At 39.7% G+C, this 24,106-nt stretch overlaps 1 protein-coding gene across 1 annotated transcript; it reads left to right on the plus strand.

Annotated features, from left to right (window-relative positions):
- The first annotated feature begins 1,443 nt into the window (after positions 1-1,443).
- On the plus strand, positions 1,444-23,820 carry RAB11A (RAB11A, member RAS oncogene family). Its single transcript, XM_079769273.1, has 5 exons — positions 1,444-1,615; positions 10,465-10,660; positions 11,133-11,326; positions 12,338-12,418; positions 23,434-23,820. The coding sequence occupies exons 1-5, from the start codon at positions 1,576-1,578 to the stop codon at positions 23,571-23,573; spliced, it is 651 nt and encodes a 216-aa protein (XP_079625399.1). The 5' UTR covers positions 1,444-1,575; the 3' UTR covers positions 23,574-23,820.
- Positions 23,821-24,106: the final 286 nt, after the last annotated feature.

Here is a 24,106-nt window from a genome sequence, read left to right on the forward strand (position 1 = left end):
CCAGCGAGGATTACAAAAACAATCAGTTTATTTGCAACCTTAATTCCCCTTTGATTTGCCCCCAGTTCCCAGGGATTGGGAAGAGAACATTTTTGGGGAGCCATCATTCTGCTTATTAGCAATCACCCTTGCTCAAAAGTCTAAATTGAGGATTTGCATATAGGTGATATGGGCAGGGGGAGGGGGGACAATAAATGGGAAAAGTTTTTGGAATAATAACTCTAAATATAGAGAGACCCTGCTGCATGATCTTTGGAAAATCACTTATCTTAGTATCCACATTTCTGCTAAAATGGAAATTGTCATCTTTGCTCTGCATCAAATTACTTAATTATGTAAATGAGTTTAACTTACAGCAGTGATTTTCAACTTTTTTCACTTCATGGCATACAGAAATTACTAAAATTCTACAGCATGCCCGAAACTCTATTATATTTTTTGCCAATCTGACAAAAAATATTAGGTATAATTTTGATTCATTCAAATCAGATGGCTATTGTTGTGTTGGCTGTTGTCATTTTAAAATTTGACAATCTAAGGGAAAAGAGGTCAGTGCCCCTGACTATAGTCAGGTATTGCACATTTAAAAATTCTTGCAGCACACCAGTTTGCCTTGGCACTCTGGTTGAAAATCGCTGGCTTAGGGGATGTGGCTCAAGAAGTTCTTGATGAATCTTGATAAGGAGGGTGGGCGAAATTCTCTGAATGACATCTGGAAATAGTTGGAGAGACTTTGGAGGAAAGATGTGAGTGAAAAGAGCCTGCTCTTGAATAAAGTTGGGAGGTTGAAAATTCTAGAAAAAAGGAATCAAATTAATCCAAGCTTTTCAATTAAGGTTTGAGGAAAGGGGCCCAGGTTTAAAAAAGGGAGAAGTGAATAGGTTGTTTAGGAGGCACCCAGGTGACAGAAAGTACAGGACTGAAGGGGTACATTTGTGAGATCTTTGTAGGCAAAAGGTTAAATTTTATGAAACTCCCTTTAAAGATATATCGTAGTCTTAATAATCATCACTTAGTGAATAAATAAAAGAATTAAAAGTGTTGGCCAGAAAAGCCTAAATGGCACAGGTTCCACCGAGATTTGAACTCGGATCGCTGGATTCAGAGTCCAGAGTGCTAACCATTACACCATGGAACCACCACGTGTGAGAGACTTCCTTTGGCTATCTAATTACCCCTCCCCCATCCACGAACCCACCAAGAAGAAGGAAAAGTGATCTATGCAAGCAAGGAGGTGCGGAAAATGAGGGAGGGGACTCTAAGAGCACGGTGAGCGGCTGAAAGCAGTGTAATCGGCTAGGAGTCCAGGGCCGTTTCTCCTTTGAGCCTCCAGGAGGAGGTGAACCTTTGAACACACACAGTACCCGCTAGGCGCTCCCTTCCTGGGCTCAGGGGCGGGGCGCAGCCTCCCCGGAAGTACTTCCCCGGAGGTCTACCGGAAGTGGCGTACGGCAGGGAGGGGTTCTTTACCCGGTCAGGCAGCTGAAGCTCGGCGCTTGGGTTACCCCTGCAGCGACGCCCCCTGGTCCCACCGCTACCACTGCTGCTCCCGCCCCTTCACTCCTCGGCCGCGCCATGGGCACCCGCGACGACGAGTACGACTACCTCTTCAAAGGTGAGGCCGTGGGCGCTCCCACTCTCCGCCGGCTCTCGTCCGGGGGCCCGGGACACTCCCGGGGGGCCCGCGCGAGGCTACCTCCGTACTGAAATTGGCCTTCCTCCCTCAGCCTTTCCCTCCCAGGGCGGTGTGACCCGTGGCCTCCCAGCTCAGCACTTTTCCTTCCTTCAGACGGGGTGGGGACAGTCCTCGCCAACGCCAAGCCGTCTCGTAGCGACCTCCTCAGAGGCCTTCGCTGGCCCCAGAGCCCCTCCCCGAGGGTCCTGACGGCGGGCTGCCTTCTCCCAAGTCATCTTCCTTTCCCGGGTTTTAGGCCCCTTCCTGCTCAGGGGTCGCCCCTCCCACCATCTTATCCTTCGGGTTTGGCGCCCCCTCCCCCTCAGTGTGCACTGGGCCGGACTCTCTCCCCTTCCTGCACCTCTGTGACCCGCCCTTCGCTCCTCACCCAGCCTCGGCGCAGACTGCCACTACCGGGCTTTCCTCATCTGCCTCGCTTTCCCCTCTGGCGAGCCGCCCCTCTGCGCCTCCTCTCAGCCCCACCTTCCCCTCGGACCAACAGCTCTCCTAGCCATTTTCCATCCCGGGGCCAGGCCCCGGTGACCGTCTGAGCGGCCAGCGGCCCCCCACACGCCCCACAGCTCTCGCCGCCAGTCACCTCGCACTGCCCCCGGGGGCTGGTGGCTCTTTCTGGACCTTCCCTCCCCAAATAGTTTTTTGCGCTCTCTCCTGGGCGACTGGGCGACCCCGAGGGTGGGGCGTAGGGCCGGAGGGGACTGTCCGCCACCCACGCACGCACTTGTCGCAGTGACCCGGCCGGCTGGTGTGATTTCCCACCCAGCCTTTCCTCGCCTGCCCTCCCTCCCTCCCCAGCGGCCACCAGCCCGGGGTGACTCTTGACTCTGCCCGCGAGAAGGGGTTGCGGATGGGTGGTGGCTGTTATCCCTGCCAGACCTGAAGGCCCAGTTCCTGAGCAGGAAAGGTTGTGCGCTGCACAAATACTAGCTTGCTTTATCGCTATGGACTGGTCGCTTCCTGCTGCAGCAACTGGGAGGATCCAACCTGTTTTTAGAACAGGAAGGGAAGAGTCCTAGCTGGCTTCATACCTTTCCCAAAAAAGTGGGTGGCGGGGAGAAGTTGTGTGCTCTTGGGTCAAATTAAACATTTATTATAAGACAAAACATAGTGGAGGGTAAGGAGTGGATAGAAAGAATTGCTTATTGGTTAGTCCGGAAAGAATCCAAATAGGTTTTTGTTTTTTTTAATCAACAGAGATAAAGGGTACAGTTTTCAAATGAGAAAAGAGTACAGTAAATGCTTTTTTTTTTTGTTTTTTTTGTTCAGTGAATGGGCTCTCTCTCTCTCTGGTGTTCTTTCTTTGCTCCTGAATTAGGAGGGCAGCCATCAGTGGTTATGTTGAACAAAGATCATTACCAGGGAGGAAGAAGCCATTGCTGTTAAAGCTTGACAGTGGAGGGTGGAGTTTAAAAAGAGTGTTAAGCATGGTGACAGTGTCTGACTTTGCAGTTGGGTGCTAAGTAATAATGATTGACCAAATGAAGCAGGTAACATTTCTTTACCAATCCTTTGCAAATCTCGGCACACTAGCTGATGATACCCTTATCACTACTTACTCCTCTGGGCCAGAATATTCTATTATATGGGGTGAATATGTTCAGTATATTACCCCTCCCCCTCCTTGGTGGAAAGTCATTTACAAGAAGAGGGTACCTAATGCATTTTATATTCTGTTTGTTGAAGTCATCTGAGATCAGGTGAAATTACTTAAGTGAGACCCTGGAGACAAGTTTAGCTATTAAAGGGAGAATTATTATTTTTTTTAATGAGGTGCAGTGGCAGTGAGCAGCTAGCTACCTTTGAAATAATTGATTCAGAACAAGACAGACTTTCAGAGTGTTTCTTCTGTTTGGTTTGGAACCTAAATGTTGATTTATAGAAGCCATTTCTTTTTCACTAAGAATATTATCCTGGGTTGGCTTAAGGAATTTTAACTTAATTTTGGGCTTAGAACATCCTACTAACAATGATTGAGAGCATAGGGCTTTGGAATCACAGAGGCCCATTCAAATCCTGACTCAGGTCTTAAATTTGTTTTGTGACCTTGAGAAAGTTAACTTTTTTAGCCTCAGTTCCCTCCTTTATAAAAAGGAAATAGTACATACCTCTCAGGACTGTTTTGAGAATTAAGTGGGACTGCTTATAAAATTTTAGTTTCTGTGAGGACTCAATGAATGGTAATAATGTGAAAGAAGTTACTGTGATCTTGTCAGTTTTTTTTAACCATAAATCTTTATAAATATAAGAGCATTTAAATATTAGTAAGGAAACTTAAAACTAGGAACTTCTAAAGTACTTTGTTTCCATGGGTTATGGTTTCATTTTGCTGTTTAAGGTAGGGTGTTTAAAAAATTCTGCTGAGAAGGATTTCCACTTTCTTAAAGTTCTTACAGGATATGAGTCACTTTTTTTTTTTTATTTCAGTGCTGATTATTTAGCCAAATTCTTATTTATACAGTTATTATTATTTAAAATGAAGTAATAATCTGTTTTAAAATGGTTTCATTCTAGACGTGAGATAGGCTGCACTCTCTACTTGGAAGAAGGCTTACCTAGCAAACTTAATAGTTGAGGGAATGGAAGTTAGTTTTTAACCCTAACCAGTTAAAAATGAAGAGATATTGTCCTGGCCCTGTACACTGAAAACCAGGTTCTGGTCAGGGCACATACCTTGGTTGGGCGAGTATGGGAGGCAGCCAATCGATCTTTCTCTCTCCTTCCCTCCCTCCTTGTCCCTTCTTTTCTCTCTAAAATCAATTTTTTTTAAAAAAAAGCTGTATTTTGATTAGTATAGGTGGTCCGAATGTGAGGAGAGCAGGACAGTTAATATGAATTAAGTATTTGTTCTTGAACATTACTCGTTAGTTAACATTAAGACTTTTGGTAAGGGATTGATTTTATTTTTAAAAACTTGACTTTTTATTTTAAACCACAATGTGGTTAAGGCCCTGTGGAACACATAAGTGAAGTAAGCATCAACCATAGTTCCTATTTACAAATATTGTGGTAGACAATAATCCACTCAGTCACATTTTCTGAAAATACCTGGATTACTTAGTCACACCATTTTCTTTTTAATCTCATTGAAGGTCAGTAATAATTATCAGCTAATTATCTGTGGAAATGATCATAGGAACTTTGCTGTCTTGCATCTTGGTAGTTTTCTTTCAAAATTTTTGGTTGAGCAACTCAGATTCTGCTGCGTCGGCAAAGCATGTCTAGATTTCAGCCTTATTATGAAGATTCTTTTGGTGAGGTACTATGAATATACAGGATGAGGCAAAAGTAGGTTTACATTTGTTCGTATGGAAAATAATACAATAACTAATCCTATATAATAAAACTCTTAATATGCAAATCGACCGAAAGGCGGAATGACCATCGCTATAATACGCACTGACCACCAAGGGGCAGATGCTCAATGCAGCAGCTGCCCCCTGGTGGTCAGTGCGGTCCCACAGGGCGAGCACCACTCAGCCAGAAGCTGGGCTCTCGGCTGGCGAGTGCAGCAGCAGTGGCAGGAGCCTCTCCCGCCTCCATGGCAACGCTAAGGATGTCTGACTGCCAGCTTAAGCCGTCAGTTGGACATCCCCCGAGGGGTCCCGGTCTGCGAGAGAGTGCAGGCCAGGCTGAGCGCCCCCCCCCCCCCCCCCCCCCCCGCCAACGAATGTCGTGCACCAGGCCTCTAGTAAATAATAATACAAGAATAAACTGTTTCGAGTACTCACAACTGTAAGCCTACTTTTGCCCTATTCTGTAGTTCAAAGAGTAGAAAGATCTCCAAGTTTATTTATAAAAACCAGTATGAAAATTATCAATTTTTTCTTCAGGTGTTAGCTTATAGATCTGATATAATATGATTGATTTGTTGAATTAAATTTTAGTCCAGCCTGGCAGGATAGTTCAGTTGGTTAGAGCATTGTCCTGATACACCAACATTGTGGGTTTGATCCCCAGTCAGGGCACATACAAGAATCAACCAATGAATGCATAAATAGGGGAACAACAAATTGATGTTTCTTTTTTTCTCTTTCAACTCAATAAATAAAAAAGTAAAAAAAAATTAGTCCAGTATATTAGTTTGCAAGGGAGTGTATAAAACTAAATGTGGTTGAATAGGTGGAAATTTTAATTACTTAACATAATTAATATATATAATACGTTTTATGGCATTTAGCAGCCTAAATATTTGATATATATTGAACCAAATTTAGTTTTAGGGTTAGAGATGATATTTAAAATTCATCAGATAAGGTTAACCAAGTGGTAATAAATACTGTCAGGCTATTTTAGAAATGCTATAGTTGTTTCATATACTAGTATAGATGCTGTTTTATGTTTATATATTTTACTAGAGGCCCGGTGCATGGATTCGTGCACCGGTGGGGTCCCTTGGCCTGGCCTGTGCCTCTCTCAATCTGGCCCGGGAGGGATCGCAGGAGGTTGGCCAGTCAGGAAGGGACTACGGGAGGGCTCCAGGGGATGTCCGGCCTATCTTGCCCAGTCCAGATCGGCCAGACCCCAGCAGCAAGCTAACCTACCGGTCGGAGCGTCTGCCCCCGGATGGTCAGTGTGCGTCATAGCAACTGGTCGACTGATTGGTTGGACACTTAGCCTATTAGGCTTTTATATCTGACTAGAGGCCCGGTGCATGAAATTTGTGCACGGGTGGGGGTCCCTCAGCCTGGCCTGTGCCCTCTCCAATCCAGGACATCCCTCTCACAATCTGGGACTACTGGCTCCTAACTGCTCGCCTGCCTGTCTGCCTGATTGCCCCTAACCACTTTACATGCCTGCCTAATCGCCCCTAACCACCTCTGCTTGCCAGTCTAATCACCCCCTAACTGGTCCCCTGCCGGCCTGGTTGTCCCCTAAGTGGTCTCCTTCCGGCCTGGTCTCCCCCTAACTGCCCCCCTGCCAACCTGGTTGCCCTCTAACTGCCCCCCTGCTGGCCTGGACACCCTCTAACTGCCCCCCCTGCCGGCCTGGTCGCCCCCTAATTGCCCCCCTGCCAGGCTGGCTGCCCCCTAACCGCCTCTGCCTCAGCCCCTGCCACCATGGCTTTGTCCGGGAGGAAGTTGGACGTCCGGAAGATGTCTGGTCCACCCGGTCTAATTAGCATATTACCCTTTTATTAGTATAGATTATTAGTATAGATGATGGCTATAGTTATAGAATGTTCAGAGTACTTTTAACCTAAGATACTAGTTATGGAAAATAGGAAAGTCACTGCAAATTCCTTTCTTGAACTATATAGTGTGAACATATTGTATGTTACATTTTAAAAATGCAATTAAATATTCCCATCTTAATGAAAGAAACTGATTATAAATTAAGTTTGAGTCCATGAAAAAATTTTTTTATGTATTTTTATTGATTTCAAAGAGGAAGGGAAAGAGAGAGATAGAAACATCAATGATGAGAGAGAATCATAGATTGGCTGCCTTCTGCACACCCCCCTCCTGGGGATCGAGCCCGCAACCCAGGCATATGCCCTTGACCAGAATCGAACCCAGGACCCTTCAGTCTGCCAGCCAAAGCTCTGTCCACTGAGCCAAACCAGCTAGGGCTTTGGTTTGATTTTTAAATCATAGCCAGTGAATTCTCTTCTGTTGCTTAAATAATTTAATCTATTCTTACTAAAAATCTTCTTTTTTCTTTTTTTTCTTTTTTTTTTTTTTTTAGTGAGCCTAGATGTTTACTTCTTAGTTTGGTTTCTCATTTGGTAACTGAATAGAAGCAGCTTTCCTTATCGTGTCATTTCTCAGCATCTTCTTGGCAGCACTATTCTTAAACATTATCTTCTGTTGTAATTTAAGTTATAATCCTTTAACAAGTTGTTAATCTTAATTCTAGCAATCTTGTCTATGTCTCGTTGAGATAACTTTTATACTGTATAAAGCATTTATAAGTCTTGAATTATTTTTAGCTAAAGGTGCTGTTTTTCATAATGTTAATTGGTTACATTGAGGGGGAAAATGCCCTCACTAACTTACTTTATAATGGCATAAAGATTTGAGGATGGGGAGACAATGAACATAGTTATTAAAGTGGAGGTCAAAAGGGAAGACATAAAAACCTTCAAAGGGCTAGAGTTTTTGTGGGAGGGAGATGGTGTTCTTTTATTTTCTAAAGGTGTTGTCATTCTAGATGTCTTGCTTTTTGGCTCCTGAACTACTGATTGATATCTGAGTGCCTATGAAATAGAAATGGTTAACTTTTTGGGTTTCTTTTCTTTCCTATTCCCACTTAAAGTGAGGCTTTATACCTCAGTGCTAGTGTGGGGCCAAAAATGATTCAAAGGAGGTTTCCTCTGCAGAACACTCAGCCTCTTTCACTGAGAGGCAATAGTGAGTATCTTATTAAGAGGGTAGACTCTATGACTGAAATTGGGATTTGATCTCACGTCCAGAATGGTGGACCTTGGAAACTAACATATAAACCAACCTTCCTATAAAATTGGAAGTGTATTGTTTTTGTATGTTACTTTCATAACCTTAATATATTCTTTGGTATCCACTTTAAAGCATTTATTATAATATCTGTATTTGCCACAATATTTTGCCACCTCTACTTGACTATATACCTAGAAATAACTCCTTGTGCTGCATGGAATCACTGCTGCCTGGATGATTTCTTGCTGAATCAGCTGATAAAGGAAACCAGAAAGATATGCATTTGATAATATACTCCCTCCAAGACTTCCCAGAGGCCAGCTTATATCCGCAGGGAAGGAATGCATAATGGATTCTCTTTGCCCTCTGACCAGAATACAGTGAACTCTCACAGTTTTAAAAAAACACAATTTTTATTGATTTCAGAAAGCAGAAGGGAGGAGAGGGAAAGAGAGATAGAAAAACATCAGTGATGGGAGAGAATCATCAATCAGCTGCACACCCCCTACTGAGAATTGAGCTTGAAACCTGGGCATGTGCCCTCACCAGGAATTGAACTGTGACTTCCTGGTTCATGTGTCCATGCTCAATCACTAAGCCACACCTGCCTCTCAGTTGTTGTTTTTTAAATATATTTTTATTGACAAAAATATATATATTTTGGTATTTCTTTTTTCTCTTTCAACTCAATAAATAAAAAAATTTAAAAAAATTTAGTCCAGCCCTGACTGGTTTGGCTCAGTGAATGGAGCGTTGGCCTGCAGACTGAAGGGTCCCAGGTTCGATTCCGGTCAAGGGCATGTACCTTGGTTGTGGGCACATTTTCAGTAGGGTGTGTGCAGGAGGCAGCTGATTGATGTTTCTCTCTCATCGATGTTTCTAACTCTCTATCCCTCTACCTTTCTCTCTGTAAAAAAATCAATAAAATATATTTTTTAAAAATTTAGTCCAGTATTTATATTTTTGCTCTATCCACTTAGCAAAAATGGCTAGGGCTACCTCTCAGTTTATTTTATTTTATTATTTATTTATTTAATTTAATTTATTTTATTTTTTACCTCTCAGTTTTTACGTCCCTCCCCACTCCCTGTTCATGCCACCAAATCCCAATTTCTTTAGTAAGGCGTGGTCTTATTTGGTGTTATTCTTGCATATTTGATTTTCTAGTCCTGGTGTCTAGATCAATTAGCTAGTAAGAACTAAGAAGAAGCATTAGTAGCTCACAATAGGAATAAGTATAATATTTCCTGAAATGCCTATAAAATTTTTACAAAGGAAAAAAGTTTTATCAGGCTCAGATCCTGTAAATCGGTGAACTCATTTTGTTCTTTAAATTTTGATAGACATGCTCTAAAATAATTTAACTGCCTATATCCCCATTGTTTTTGAAATTCTTACGGGGAATATTGCCTTGGGTGAAAAAGAATCCCCATGTGTTTATTAGTTAGTAAATAAACTGTCTCCTAAATAGTAATTATAGGAAATGATTTCATCTAATCAAAACCTCTTTTAAAGCCCTGGCTGGATAGCTCAGTTGGTTAGAATGTCGTCCCTATACACCAAGGTTGTAGGTTCGATCTCAGTTCAGAGCACATACAAGAAACAGCCAATGTTATATTGTGGAACAACAAATTGATGTTTCTCTCTCTCTCAATGAATCAATTTTAAAAAACAAAACCTTTTTTTTTTTTTTAAACAAATCATGAAGTGGTAAGTGAAAGTGTATGTTCCCTTTTGGCTCAGAATTATTAGTCAGTTTCCTAGGGTCCCTGTTAAACTTAGTGGATAGAGTGTTTGATTTTGGAGGAGTCTCTAGTTTCCTGCCATTCTGTTCTGTGATCTGGGTGGCAAAAGTTTATAAACCTGTGCCTCATATGTTAAATGTGTTTCATTTTGCCCAGGTGAGTCCTGAGGTCATACCTAGTCTTTGATGAAACCAAGAACATAATACTCATTTTTCTCTCTCTACCACCAACTAATATCCTTTGTTTTTTTTCATGCCTGATACAAGTTAGAGTCACAAATTGTTCATTTGGTTTAGGATTTATCTTTCAAGTTACCTTCTAAGGCAGCAGTTTTCAACCTTTTTCACCTCATGGCACACAAACTACTAAAATTCTGCGGCACACCAAAAGAATATATTTTTGTCAATTTGACAGGAAAATAGGTATAATTTTGATTCATTCACACTGGACAGCTATTGTTGTGGTATCATTCTTTTATTTGATAATCTAAGGGAAAAGAAGTCGGTGCTTCTGGCTAAATAGACAGGTATTGCATGTTGAAAAAATTTTTGTGGCACACCGCTTGAAAATTGCTGTTGTAAGGTGGTGTGCTTGTCTCATTCATCTTAGATAAAGTTCTTTGTCTTTTCAGTTGTCCTTATCGGAGATTCTGGTGTTGGAAAGAGTAATCTCCTGTCTCGTTTTACTCGAAATGAGTTTAATCTTGAAAGCAAGAGCACCATTGGAGTAGAGTTTGCAACTAGAAGCATCCAGGTTGATGGAAAAACAATAAAGGCACAGATATGGGACACGGCTGGGCAAGAGCGATATCGAGCTATAACATCAGCGTAAGTCTCAATAGTTTTTTAAGTTCTGTGAAATAGGCTGCCATCAAGTGAATTGGTTGCCATTAAGTTAATTAGCTAACTTTTGTTATCAGAATAACTTTTGTTATTTTTTTCCCCTTTTAAGAATGCCAGTATTAGGATTTTGAAATTTATTTATAAATGTGTTTTTAAAAATATATAATCCATGCCCTAGCTGGTGTGGCTCAGTTGGTTGAGTTGTCAGTCCCATGCACCAAAAGATTGTTTCGATTCCTGGTTGGAGCACATGCCTGGGTTGTGGGCTCCCCAGTAGGTGGTGTGCAGGAGGCAACCGATTGATGTTCTTTCTCTTTCCCTCTTCATCTCCCTTCCTCTCTCTCTAAAATCAGTAAAAACATATTAAAATGTATATAATCCATATATTTAGTTCTTCCTAGCGTTTCCTTCTATTTTGTGGTTGTTTTCTAATAGTTACATATGTTTCTGTTTTCAGATACTATCGTGGAGCTGTAGGTGCCTTGTTGGTTTATGACATTGCTAAACATCTCACATATGAAAATGTAGAGCGATGGCTGAAAGAACTGAGAGATCATGCTGATAGTAACATTGTTATCATGCTTGTGGGCAATAAGAGTGATTTGCGTCATCTCAGGGCAGTTCCTACAGATGAAGCAAGAGCTTTTGCAGGTTAGTGATACCAGTTTCATGTTATTACAGTGATTCTGTATTTCTTACTGTCATATTTTCAGTTTTGATAACCCTTCCAATGAGGTTAATCAGTTACAGTAGTTTCAGAAAAGTAAATATGAATAAATAATGAATGCTCAGCAAGGATTGTTGTTTTTAAAGTATATGATGACTGTTGGGCTCTTTTGCTTAATTTTGAGTCATTAAAACACTATAGTATTTTGAGTTTTTGCTGCCAAAAATTGAATATAAATACTGTCTCCTTTTCTCTCCCTGTATTCTTGTTTCTTTTTCCATTATGTCTCTGTGTTTACCAAGGCTGCTCTATGTGGGTCCGAAAAGTAGTAGACCAGGGAGTGTCAAGTATCATAGGCATTCAGCTGCTTAGGAATTAAAACTTTTTAAGCTTTACATGGGTCTACCTATCTCTTGCCACTGTTCTGGAAGGGCATTCTACCATAAGGCAACATTGTACATTCTTGGCTAGTGAAGGTTGTGAGCCTCCACTAGTGATTATGCTGATTTTTGGTTTTCCAGGCAAGAAGCTTTATTTCAAATAATATAGTTACAGAATTCTAAGTGAATCTTATATACCCATCCTTGTTTATACTATAGCTGTGTGGTTAAAGGACCATAAGAGATAGAAGTATCAGGATATTTGATATTTTACTATATTTTGAGTAGTGTTATCATTCTCGTGGTAGTATTTAGGTATAACAAGTATTTATTTTAATGAATCCAATGAAAATTTCTTATGGTTAATTTTAATCTACTAGTGTAAGTAGAATGGTACCCTCATTGCCAACAAGTTGGGAAAGTGGAACAACAAATCAATTATTTCTCTCTCCCTCTCCTCCCCTCACCCCTCTCTCTCCCTTCCTCACTCTCTAAAATTAATTAAAAAAAACAAACAAAAGGAAAGGTCTTTTATATTTCCATTTAAAGTCTTGAGTGTATTACATCTCTTGTATTAACTTTGCACAAAACTGAAGTTTTTGCGTCTCCCCACAGAAAAGAATGGTTTGTCATTCATTGAGACATCAGCTCTAGATTCTACAAATGTAGAAGCTGCTTTTCAGACAATTCTGACAGGTAAGACTTGCATTTTCAGATTATACCAGTGGGAAATAAAAGTTTTAGGGAGATTATTTAAACAAATTAATTGGGAAAACAAACTGTCACACTCTCTGAGAATGACTATCATTTGAGAGAGCTACTAGAGCAAGAGCTATAAAATTAGTTACCACTTTTGCTTGTTGAACTTGAATCATTCTAATTTATCTGGTTTATAGCGGGAAAATACTTTGAAAATTATTTGCTCACTTCTATTATTATGATCCATGTATTCTATAATTCATGGTCACAGAGTAATGCTTAAATGTACTTTCTAAGATAAATATTGAAATCCTGGCTATGGAAAGATATAATAAATGCCTTATTGAAATTCAATAAAATAAAGGCATTCTAGGTTCTGATGTGTGTTATCGAAGCAGCTAGGGAAAAATATGTTCTTAAAAATTTAAATGAAAAAAAGTAAAATTCTCTCCTGATATATTGTAGAAGAAGCAGAGTGTCACCTGTGGAAAAAATCAGCCAGTGATTGCATATAGAAAAGCTTAAGTAGTGGGGAAGGAACAAAGTTCATGCTGTTTTGGAATGTGGATATGCAGACTAGGTAAACCTCAAGAATAAGAAGGCATTTTATTTGTGATGACTCATATATAACTTGACTTTATTAATCTTAATCCTCTAATAAGTACTTTGATAGGTTGTTTTAAGTACTTTAAATTATATGTTACTTTTAAGAACTTACTAGTTATTTGTTTTTAAATATATTTTTATTGATTTCACAGAGGAAGGGTGAGAGAGAGAGAGAGAGAGAGAGAGAGACAGACAGACAGACAGACAGACAGACATCAATGATGAGAGAGAATCATTGATTGGCTGCCTCCTGCATGCCCTGCACTGGGGATCCGGCCCACAACCCCGGGCATGTGCCCTGACCACAGAAGCAAACCATGACCTCCTGGTTCATAGGTCGACTCTCAACCACTGAGCTGGGCAAGAGCTTGCTAGTTTTAATACATAGGATAGTCTTGTTCTAAAAAAGTCTATATGGAGAAATGGTTAAGTAAACGGTTAAATAAATGTTTTCAATTATAATGGAACAAGTTTCTTTGTATACAGCACTTGTATTAGATGAAACAGGCTTTAACTTTTAAATGTCCTATTTTACTCTAAAAAGGTAGGGAATAAGGCTAGGATTTAAAAGCATGGACTTGGAAGCCTAACTTGGGTTCTAGTCTGGCTCCTCCTCTTATTAGCTCTATAATCTTAGGTAAGTTACTTAATCTTTTTTAGGCCTTTTTTTTTTTGTCTGTAAAATTTAAATATGTTTTTTTTGCGCAGTTCTGTTATTTTCTTTTTGGTGAGAATCTGAATTTATAACAAATACCTGTGATACGATTTGACTCAACTGTTAGGTTGTGACTTCAAGGTTTTTGTCTCTATAATCCATAGAAAAAAATTGCCTGTCACTGAGACATCTACTCTAGATTCCAAAATGTGTACATGAGTTCGTGCATATAAAATACTTTGCTATCCCTGGTACATAGTAAACATTTGATAAATTAGTAGCTAAATAGCAGTTAAGGTATGAAAAAATTTAACTAAAAAAACCCCTAAATATTGGTGATTGGTATACCTATCTTATTAGAATTCTTTTCTGTTATCAAAAAATAGTAACTAAAAGAAATGGTGCTGGGGTTGGATAAATAGTCTTTGGAATATAGTAGCTTTCATTTAGAATCTTGTGTGTGGTTTCATTGCAGATCATTTCAAACAGGCAAGATTTGATTAAATATGCAGTATGTCTGTAAATCCTACTTTTTCCTTTATAACTGCTTATGTGACTTCTATTGACTCAATATGTAGAATAATACTAAATTTAGACCTAGAAGGGTAGGCTTTTACTCTTTAACTATTTGCTCCCACTCCCTCTATAACTAAGGTCATTGAATCTCCCTGGTTTTCAGATTTATAGTGTCTTAAAATAAGGAAAGAGAAACAGGAAAGAGAAAAAAAGTCATCTTGAAGGTCTGAGTCTCAAGGCCTCTAAAAATGTCACTTGAAAAACTTTTTAGTCAGTCCTTGTTGTTGGGATATTTTTTATGTCCAATTGCATCTCCTCTGCTATAATTCTAGCCCACTTATTCTGATCTAATTTCTGGCCCATTTATTCTGATATTAAGTAAAGGTGAGACCAAGTCTTCCATCTGCTGTGGACTATTGTATGCATCATTTGTGACATTGAACTTATGATCTACTTAAATCTGAACTAGTCATAAACAGTGATATATACTTAAAATGGAGCTGTTTTGTCCTTAAAGATGAAGAACATCTGGCTATTTTTCTTATAATTTACTCTGGATTAAACTTTTGTTATTGCTTGACTAATGTTGCTTGAAAACAAACAAGACTTTAGCTTTACTTACTACCACTTTTCCTCTCTATATTCACTATTTCCTTGACTTCCTACATAAATTTCAGTGTTCATCTGTGGGATCAGAAATCACTGCATATGGCAGCAGACATCTGTGGTGTTTTGCAAGTGTTAAGATGTTTGTTCGAAACTTTTTTTTTTTAACCAGTGGGAGTATTAATGCATTGAAAGAAGCAGGAAAGAGAAAAATACTCATTAAGCTTAGTTCACCTTAAATGTTAACAACATTGAGGGAGCATTTACATTGTATATTGATGTTGCTGTAAGAAAAAAAAAATAGTTTTTAGCCCATGGACACAGGCAATAGGAGGGTGAAGACCTGGGGGGATGGGTAGGGACTGAAAGGGGATTAAAAGTGTGTCGGGGGGGGGGATAGTGGGAGACATTTATAATACTATCAACAATAAAATATATATATTTAAACAAAAGAAAAACAGCTTTTTAATTTTAAAATTATATATTGAAAAATTTATCTACAATATTACTCCAAAGTTAATTGTGTTGCTTATTTTAGAATAGATCCATGGCATTTTTGACATCTATGAATTTGACTGTAACTCCATGACATAATTTTGCTGATGGTATTTTTTAGAGGTAATTAGGTAGTACCTGAGTGAATCTGATAGATTGCTCAGCCTCTGCTTTTCAGTGCGGTTTTGTTTTCTTTTATCAAACTCATTAAAGAATGTTTTTAATCCATACTTTCCATAGTCTTATTTTTTTCTTTTAACTTTGAATTTTGACAATTTCAACCTTAAAAGTTACAATCATAGTAAAAGAATTGGCAAATACCCTTCACCCATATTAACTCAAATGTTAATATTTTACCATATCTGCTTTATTTTTTCTTCTTCTTTCTCAATGTATACATATTATTTTTTGGTACCATTTCAAATGATAGACATGTTGCCCGTTATATCTAAATACTTTTTATTGTGCATTTCCTAAAAATAAGAACATTCTTTTTTTTAACTGTAGTATAATTCTCAAAGTTAGAGTTAAGTAGTAACTTTAAACATCAGTGTTTAACTACAGACCTTCTTCAGATTTTTCTAGTTGTTCCAATTATTAGCAAAATAAAGTCTGGAATTAGATCACACATTATATTTCGCTGTTGTATCTCTTTAGTTTATACTAATCTGAAACAGTTAGTCAGTTTTTTCTATATTGTAATTTTTTGAAGGATACAGTTACTGAATTTGGGTTTTTGTCTACTGTTTCCTCATGATTAAATTCAGGTTATGTATTTTTAGCAGGAACATCACGAAAATGCTTAGTGCATCATATTAGGAGGCTCATGATACTGGTTTGTTTTATTCATTACTAGTGATGTTAACTTTGGTCACTTGGTTAAGGTGATATCTGTCAGGTTTTTACATTAAATTAATAAGTCCAAGTCATCTTTTTAGTATGAAGACTAAATCTTTTGGTGTTTGAAAGGATTTTAATTCACTTAGCATATTGACTTAAAAGTGGAGTAAGAGTTTTCAGGCATTACAGTAGTCTCCCCTTATCTGCAGTTTTACTTTCCTCAGTTTTAGTTGCCCACAGTCATCTGTGGTCCAAAAATATTAAATTCTAGAAATAAACAATTTGTAAGTTTTAAATTACACACCGTTTTGAGTAGTGTGGTGAAATCTTGTGTCCTTCCACTCCATCCTGTCCAGGACGTCTATCACCCCTTTGTCCTGTGTTTCCTGCTGTATACACTAGCCTACTCATTAGTCACTTAGTAGCCCTCTTTGTTATCAGATGACTATATAATAGTTCTTGTGTTCAAATAACCCTTATTTTGCTTAATAATGGCCCCAAAGCACAAGAACAGTAATGCCTAGTAGATGATTCTAATAGATATGCCTAAGAGAACTTAACCTGTAAAATGTACTTCCATTTGGTGAAAAGGTTTGTATGTATAGGAAAAAAACAGTGTATATAGGATTAGGTACTATCTGTGGTTTTAGGCATCCACTTGGGGTTTTGCACTGTATCCCCTGCAGATGGATGGGAGGAGGAGGGAGCTTCTGTAATTTTACTAGAGTAGTGAGAATCTCTTATTTAGGTGTAGTAGCTTTGTTCTTGGAATGTGGCAACTTTTAAATACGTGTCAGTAATTAAATTGGAGAATTATTTGACCTTTGAGAAACTTACTTGGACTTGGTGAGCATTGGGTTTGAAGAACACCCAAAAATTTCTGATCTAGGCTCTAGTGGAATAACTCAGGCCTCTGCTATTTTCACAATTTTTGGAGTCACTGAAGAATTTTAGCTCTTTTTGTTCCCCATTGTGGAACAGTGGCATTTGACTTCCTTAGAATTTACTTTGCAACTTGATCCATACTTCCATTAGAGTAGAAATAGATATATGTCGAGAGAGCCAAGATGGCGGCAAAGTTAAACAACTAAACTGCGCCGCGCACAACAATTTCAAAAATACAACTAAAAGACAAAGCGTCTACCACCCAGAACCATGGGAAAGCTGGCTGAATGGTAGATTTACAACTAAGAAGGAAAAAGAAAGAACAAACGCGGAAGGGCTGAGGTACGGAGGCGCTTGAATAGGGCTGGTGGCGGGTGACGGGACTCGCTGCTTTTTTTCCAACCCGAAGGGAGATAAGCTCCCGATCACTCTGAAATCCAGTCTCTGGGGACGCGTGGGGGACCCAGACACCTACCTACCGGGAGAAGCTGGACTCTCGGCCATCGTGTCGGAAAGTGAGAGTGACTTTCTTGCAGAGGTGCGCCCAGCAATCAGTGTTTACTGCGCTGGAGTGTGGGACGCAGGGACTTGGAAATGTGGAAAGGCAGAAAAGGTAGACTAGCAGCCATTGCTGTTTGCCACGCCCTAGCCTAGTGACGCCCTGAGACCCCGCCCTGCCCTGAGACCCGCCCCGCACATTCTACAAACCCGCCCAGGCTCCAAACAGCAGCTTTTGCATATAAATGGCCTGCCCTGTGGCCGCTTAACCAAATAAACTGCAGTTCCAGTCAGACTGCTCCAAAACCACTCAAGCAAAGAGGAGAAAACTGCAGTTTTTGCTGTAACTCCTGCTGAGTGGCCTCAGACAGTAGCTGACCTGCACCCCATTGGAGACCCAGAAACGAGGGCATCTAGTGGTCGGTGTGAGACAACACCAGATTTCAACCACTCGCATAAGGGACACATTCAAGAGGCAGACTCAGTGAGCGCCAAAGCCCTACTGGAACAAGTCCCAGCCCATAAACGTGTCCCCAGCACAGCAATTCTTCCTTTATAGATACAGCGGGTCCTCACAGCCATTTGGCTTGGAGGTCAATTCCTCCCAGTGACACCAACAACAATTAAGACTTAACTACACAAAGGAGGACCAAGATGGAGGCATAGGGCGGACGTCTGATTGTTGCCTACCACAACAATTTTGAAACTACAACTGGAAAACAGAGCAGACACCATCCAGAACCACCGGAGGGCTGGCTGAGCGGATGCTCTACAACTAGAATAAAAGAGAGGGGGACGCGGGATGATGCTGATGCCAGTGAGCCAAAGATCACACTTTAAGAACTACGGCTCAGGCGACACAATGGTGGCCTGGAACGTGCTCGGCACAGTTCCCCCAGTGGTCTCCGGCTGAGGGGATGGCTCCGCTCGCTGCCGAGCATGGACAGACGAGCCCCTGAGGGACATGGGGTGGGAGACTCCGCGCTTGCTGACCTCCGAGTCCTTCGAGAATCTCTGCACCCCGGAAGCGGCCAGGAGCGCTTGCCCGGCGACTGGTCGCTGCTGCAGACCCGAGTGCCGCCGCAGCGACCTCGGACCAGCCCGCCGCCGCGCACCGGGTGCACCGGAGCTTCGCCGAGCCTGCCGCCCAAAGAATTCCGCGGCAGCCGCTCCGGAGCTTTGAGAAAATGGCCGAAGGAATTGCTGAGAGGGAATTGACCGACAGGAATTGGGATCAAGAAAATGAAGCCCCGCTGGGTCCCGGGCCCGGGTGAGGCCGTGCGCCCCTGGGTCCGGGAGAGGCCACGTGCCCCTGCGTCCGGGTGAAGCTGGGTCCTGGGCCCAGGTGAGGCCGCACGCCCCCGGGTCCGGGTGAGGCCGTGCGCCCCTGCGTCCGGGTGAAGCTGGGTCCCGGGCCCGGGTGAGGCCGCGCCCCTGGGTCTAGGTGAGACCAAACCAGAGAGAGTCGGACCTGCATTGCCACCATTTGTCCACCATCCAGAACTGAAAAGTCAGTGCTGACATGTACACATAAGGAACTGGTGGACATTGAAATTGGGTCTCAAAAGATCTGTTGGTCCAGAAAGAAACTCACTACAGACTGATTCATTTGCCTGTCAGCATAACTATTATTGCTCGTCTCACATTTGGTTCCTATATTTCTAGTAACACATGATCTCACTCATCTAGGGGAAATGATGAACAACATAGACTGATAAACAAGAGCAGACCCAGAAACAAGGAGGCATCGACCGGACTGTCGGGCCTCAGAGGGAGGGTAGGTGAGGGTGAGGGTAGGGGGGAGAGATCAACCAAAGGACTTGTATGCATGCATACGAGCCTAACCAATGGTTAAGGACAACAGGGGGGTGGGGGCATCTGTGGGGAGGGGTGTGGGATGGGAATGGGGGATGAGGACAGATATGTGACACCTTAATCAATAAAGAAATAAAAAAAAAAAAGAAATAGATATATGTCTTCTTTATCTAACTTTATCTGGTAATATTTAAAGCTATCTTATATTAACATTTTACTTCATATTTAGGTCGATAAGAGATTCTTATATAAGAAAGATAAAGCAGAATTCCTTTTCTTTCTAACCTTACCTATTCTTTGGACATCTTGAAAGGGGACTGCACAAGAATTGGTGTATTATATAAATTTGTTTCTAAATGACATTATCTCCTAATTTTCTGACCAATATTTTCCTCTTTATTTATTGCCTTATTATTTTTATTAGCAGGTATCTTTTTGGTGACTGCAGCAAATGTAAAAGTAATTCATTTCTACAAAACAGTATACAGTACTTGTAGGCAGTTATACAACACTGCTCAAATTTCTTGCTTTGTAATAAGATCTCTTTAATTATTTAACTTTCTATGTTCTCTGGAATTCTTCCTTTTCCTTCCTTCCAGTATTTGCTTTTCATGTAAGAACCTGCAAAATATTTTTTTTTGTTTTGGTTCTCCTAACGTAATGTTTAATATAACTTGTTGAGAAGTTAAAATTTGTAGAGGGTCACATTTATTCATTTGCACTTGAAAAAGAACCAGCCATCCAGTTTGGGATTAGAGAGAAAACGTAAAGAATAAAGAATGAATAGTATAGATCAGCTCAGTGGTTGAGGGTCAACTTGTGAACCAGGAGGTCACGGTTTGATTCCTGGTCAGGGCACATGCCCAGGTTGGGAGTTCAATCCTCAGTAGGGGGTGTATAGGAAGCAGCTGATTGATGAATCTCTCTCATCATTGATGTTTCTTTCTCCCTCTCTCCTCTCTGAAATCAATAAATATATATATGTTTTAAAAAGAATGAATGGTATAGTTTTACAGTAAGTTGATGATTATCTTTATTCCTTAGCCACTAGTCTGATTGAATGACTATCTTTCTTTTTACCTTTGAAACACTCTGGTCCCATCCCTTTTCAATGAAAATAATCTAACTGAAGACTCCATATCCTTTGTTGGCCTTGTTTTTTTAAAAATTCTAGTCAGTTGTCTTTCTTTATTGTAATCTATTTTTTCTCTTGATGCTTCTTAAGCTTTGAACCAGTGTCAACCTTCTCAAACATAAATTTTAGTACCACTCCCTCCCCCCCTTAAATCATAAAAAAGGGCACACTAGCTGTCAGTGTTTCTGTTAGTTTATGCATTCAGTTGACTAGCAGTACAGCTTGCTGTTCAGCTTTAGGAAAATTAGTTTTTAATTCGGAGAAAATATATTAATTCAGTTTGTACATTTCTTTCTCTTTAACTTTTTGTTATGGAAAGTTTCCAACATACTAAAAGTAGAATAGTATCATGAACTCCCATGTAGCTGTCAGCCATCATTATGGCCAATCTTTCCTCCACCTACTCCCCCCCACCATTATTTTGAAACAAATCCCAGGTATTACATAATTCCATTTGTAAACATTTTATGATGTATATCTGAAAGATTAGGACTTAAGCCCATAACAACAAAATCACTTAGAAATTAGTAGTAGTTTCTTATTATCATTTATTATCCAAACGATCTTAAAATTTCCTATCTTAAGCTTTTTTTTTACACTTCAAATTAGAATCCAAAAGATGTTCATATTGCATTTGGTTGACATGTTCTTGGAGCATTTTGAAAACACAATTCCACTTTCTTTTATCTTATAACTTTATGTTTTTAAATTTTTCAAGTATTACAGAAATAATATAGTGAATACCTTATACCCTTCATCTAGAATCATCAACTTGTCACATTTAGTTTATTTCTACATGTGTATAAATACTCCTCCCTCCCCCCCTTTGCTCAGTCTTTGGAAAACAGTTTGTAAACATTTTGGCACTTTACTATTAAATACTTGAGTATTTTCTCTCCTAAGAACAAGGTAATCTCCTACATAATAACAATACCATATACCATACCCAAGAAATTTGTGTTTATACTATATTATATAATGTGCAGTAGTTTTTCCTTTGTGTACTAATGTCCTTTATAGATTTGGTTATTACATTTTAAATCTAGGGTCTGGTTAATTGCATTGATGGAATTGTTTTATATGTGGGGTATCAAATAGAGTAGCCACTGATAACAGGTTGTTATTGAGTACTTGAAATATAGCTAGTGCTGCCCGGCTGGTGTGGCTCAGTGGTTGAGCATCGACCTATAAACCAGGAGGTCACAGTTCGATTCCCAGTCAGGGCACATGACTGGGTTGTGGGCTTGATCCCCAGTTTGGGGCATGCAGGAAGAAGCCCATCAGTTATTCTTTCTCATCATTGATGTTTCTGTCTCTCTCCCATTCCCATCCTCTCTGAAATCAATAAAAATATATTTAAAAAAAAAAAAATATATATATATATATATATATATATGACTAGTGAACAGAGGAATCGGATTTTAAATTTTATTTAGTTAATTTAAATAGGTGGCTACTGTATTAGAGTGCACAGATATAGAACATTTACCCCATTTTAAAAATGTATTTTATGGCAACTGTTTTGAAGAGTCTTAGCTGGTTGTTTGGTAGAGTGTCCCTCAATCTGAATTTATCTAGTTGTTTCCTCATGATAAAAACCTTTAAAATATTTTTGGCAGGAATACATAGATGTCCTTCATGGGACTACATTGTATCTTTCATGGTACATCATAATAGTAGGGCATATCATGTCAGTTTGTTGTATTTTTAGAATTCCCTTTTGAGGATATTTGGGGTGGGGGGAAGCACTGGGAGAACAAAGATAAATAAGATACATACTCTATTTTCCGGTGTATAAGACAACTTTTTAACCCAGGACAATCTTCTATACGCCCAGTCATCTTATACGCCGGAAAATACGGTAATATAGCCAGAGGGAAATACTCTTAGGTAATGCAATATAAGACCAAATAAAATGTGTTAAAGATACTTGCTGTAGAGGAATTTAATAACATTCATGCAGTTAGTTACTTATCAGACCTTTACTATTTGCTATACCGGAGATACAGCAATGAATGAGGTAGACAGTTTTGTTCCTTACAGAGTTTAACATTTAGTGGAAGAAGTAGACACTAAATAGTATTGATAAGTGTCATATAAAATCTTAAGTTGCCTGTTTTGAATAATTATTTAATTACAATTTATCTTTAGTGCAGGAGGCAGTGATAAACATGGTCTTTCCCTCCTGTTCCAAGAATTCTTTGGGATTTTGGCATATTTATGAAGTTGGGCTTTTCCCTATATAGCTAAGAAAAATATCTTAATGTGTGTAATAGTACAAATTTATTTTTCTTTTTCTTTGGTACAGTGTCAGTGTATATAGGTTTTTTGCTAAGAGTACAATGAAAATACTCTCATGGTCTAATTAATTTTTTAATACTCATCCGAGGATATTTTTTTTATTGATTTTTAGAGAGAGAGAGAAGATGGTGGGGTGGGGAGGGAGGGAAGAAGGGGGGGGGGGAGAGAGAGAGAGAGAGAGAGAGAGGGAGAGAGAGGGAGAGAGAGAGGGAGAGAGAGAAACAGCAACTGTTTGCCTCTTGTACGTACTTGTCTGGGATCGAACTCACAACATAGGTATGTGCCCTGACCAGGAACCAAACCTTTTGGTATACGGATGATACTCTAACCAACTGAGCCATCTAGCCAGGGCTCTCATGGCTTAAGCCTATAAACTATGAAATTTCTTTAAAGCAATATTTATTAATTGACTGGTGAATCTTTCCCTCTGAAATGGAAAACCTTTGTTTTTCTTAATCCAAGGGAAATTGTTAAAATAATAGGTTGACTCTAATCAGTGGCTGTTTGAAAATAAAACTTTAAATTTATGCATTCTCTGTTCAGTTTATTTGCAGTTTATTCTGCGAATGTATCTTTTACCTTTATGTATCTTTTATGTCAACTATTGGATGGGTCCGTTCAACACTGAGTATTGCTGTTTCTTTTTTCCCCCTCACTCAGAGATATACCGCATTGTTTCCCAGAAGCAAATGTCAGACAGACGTGAAAATGACATGTCTCCAAGCAACAATGTGGTTCCTATTCATGTTCCACCAACCACTGAAAATAAGCCAAAGGTGCAGTGCTGTCAGAACATATAAGGCGTTTATCTTCTCCTATAGAAGGCTGTGTATAGTCCATTTCCCAGGTCTGAGATTTAAATATATTTGTAATTCTTGTGGTCACTTTTGTGTTTTATTACTTCCTCATACTTAACAAATTTTCTGTGTTTTAAGTCTTGATTTTAGCTTTATAAAATCATCCATTTGTCCCGAATGACTGCAGCTTTTTTTCATGCTATGGCTTCACTAGCCTTAGTTTAATAAACTGAATGTTTGGATTCTTCAATGATTGTTTCCTTTTCATCATGGAAACCTGTCACTGTAGTACATAATAGAACTTGATCACTTGAAGCTCAGACCTGTTGGTCTTGATCAAATCAAGCTAAGAAGACTTTAGAAATAAGCTATCATTTTGCCACAGAGCACCTTACAATTCATGCACTCTTCTCTCAGTGCAGTAAATATTACCACAAAGCTAAGAATTGCCCTATAAACATAGCAGGATTTTGAGAGCTTGAAAAAATTTTCCATTATTCTGGAAGTCACTTTCTAAAATGCCTTAATAGGGTTAT

Source organism: Cnephaeus nilssonii (genome assembly GCF_951640355.1).
Source record: "Cnephaeus nilssonii genome assembly, chromosome: 4".
In the NCBI taxonomy this organism is placed as follows: domain Eukaryota; kingdom Metazoa; phylum Chordata; class Mammalia; order Chiroptera; family Vespertilionidae; genus Cnephaeus; species Cnephaeus nilssonii.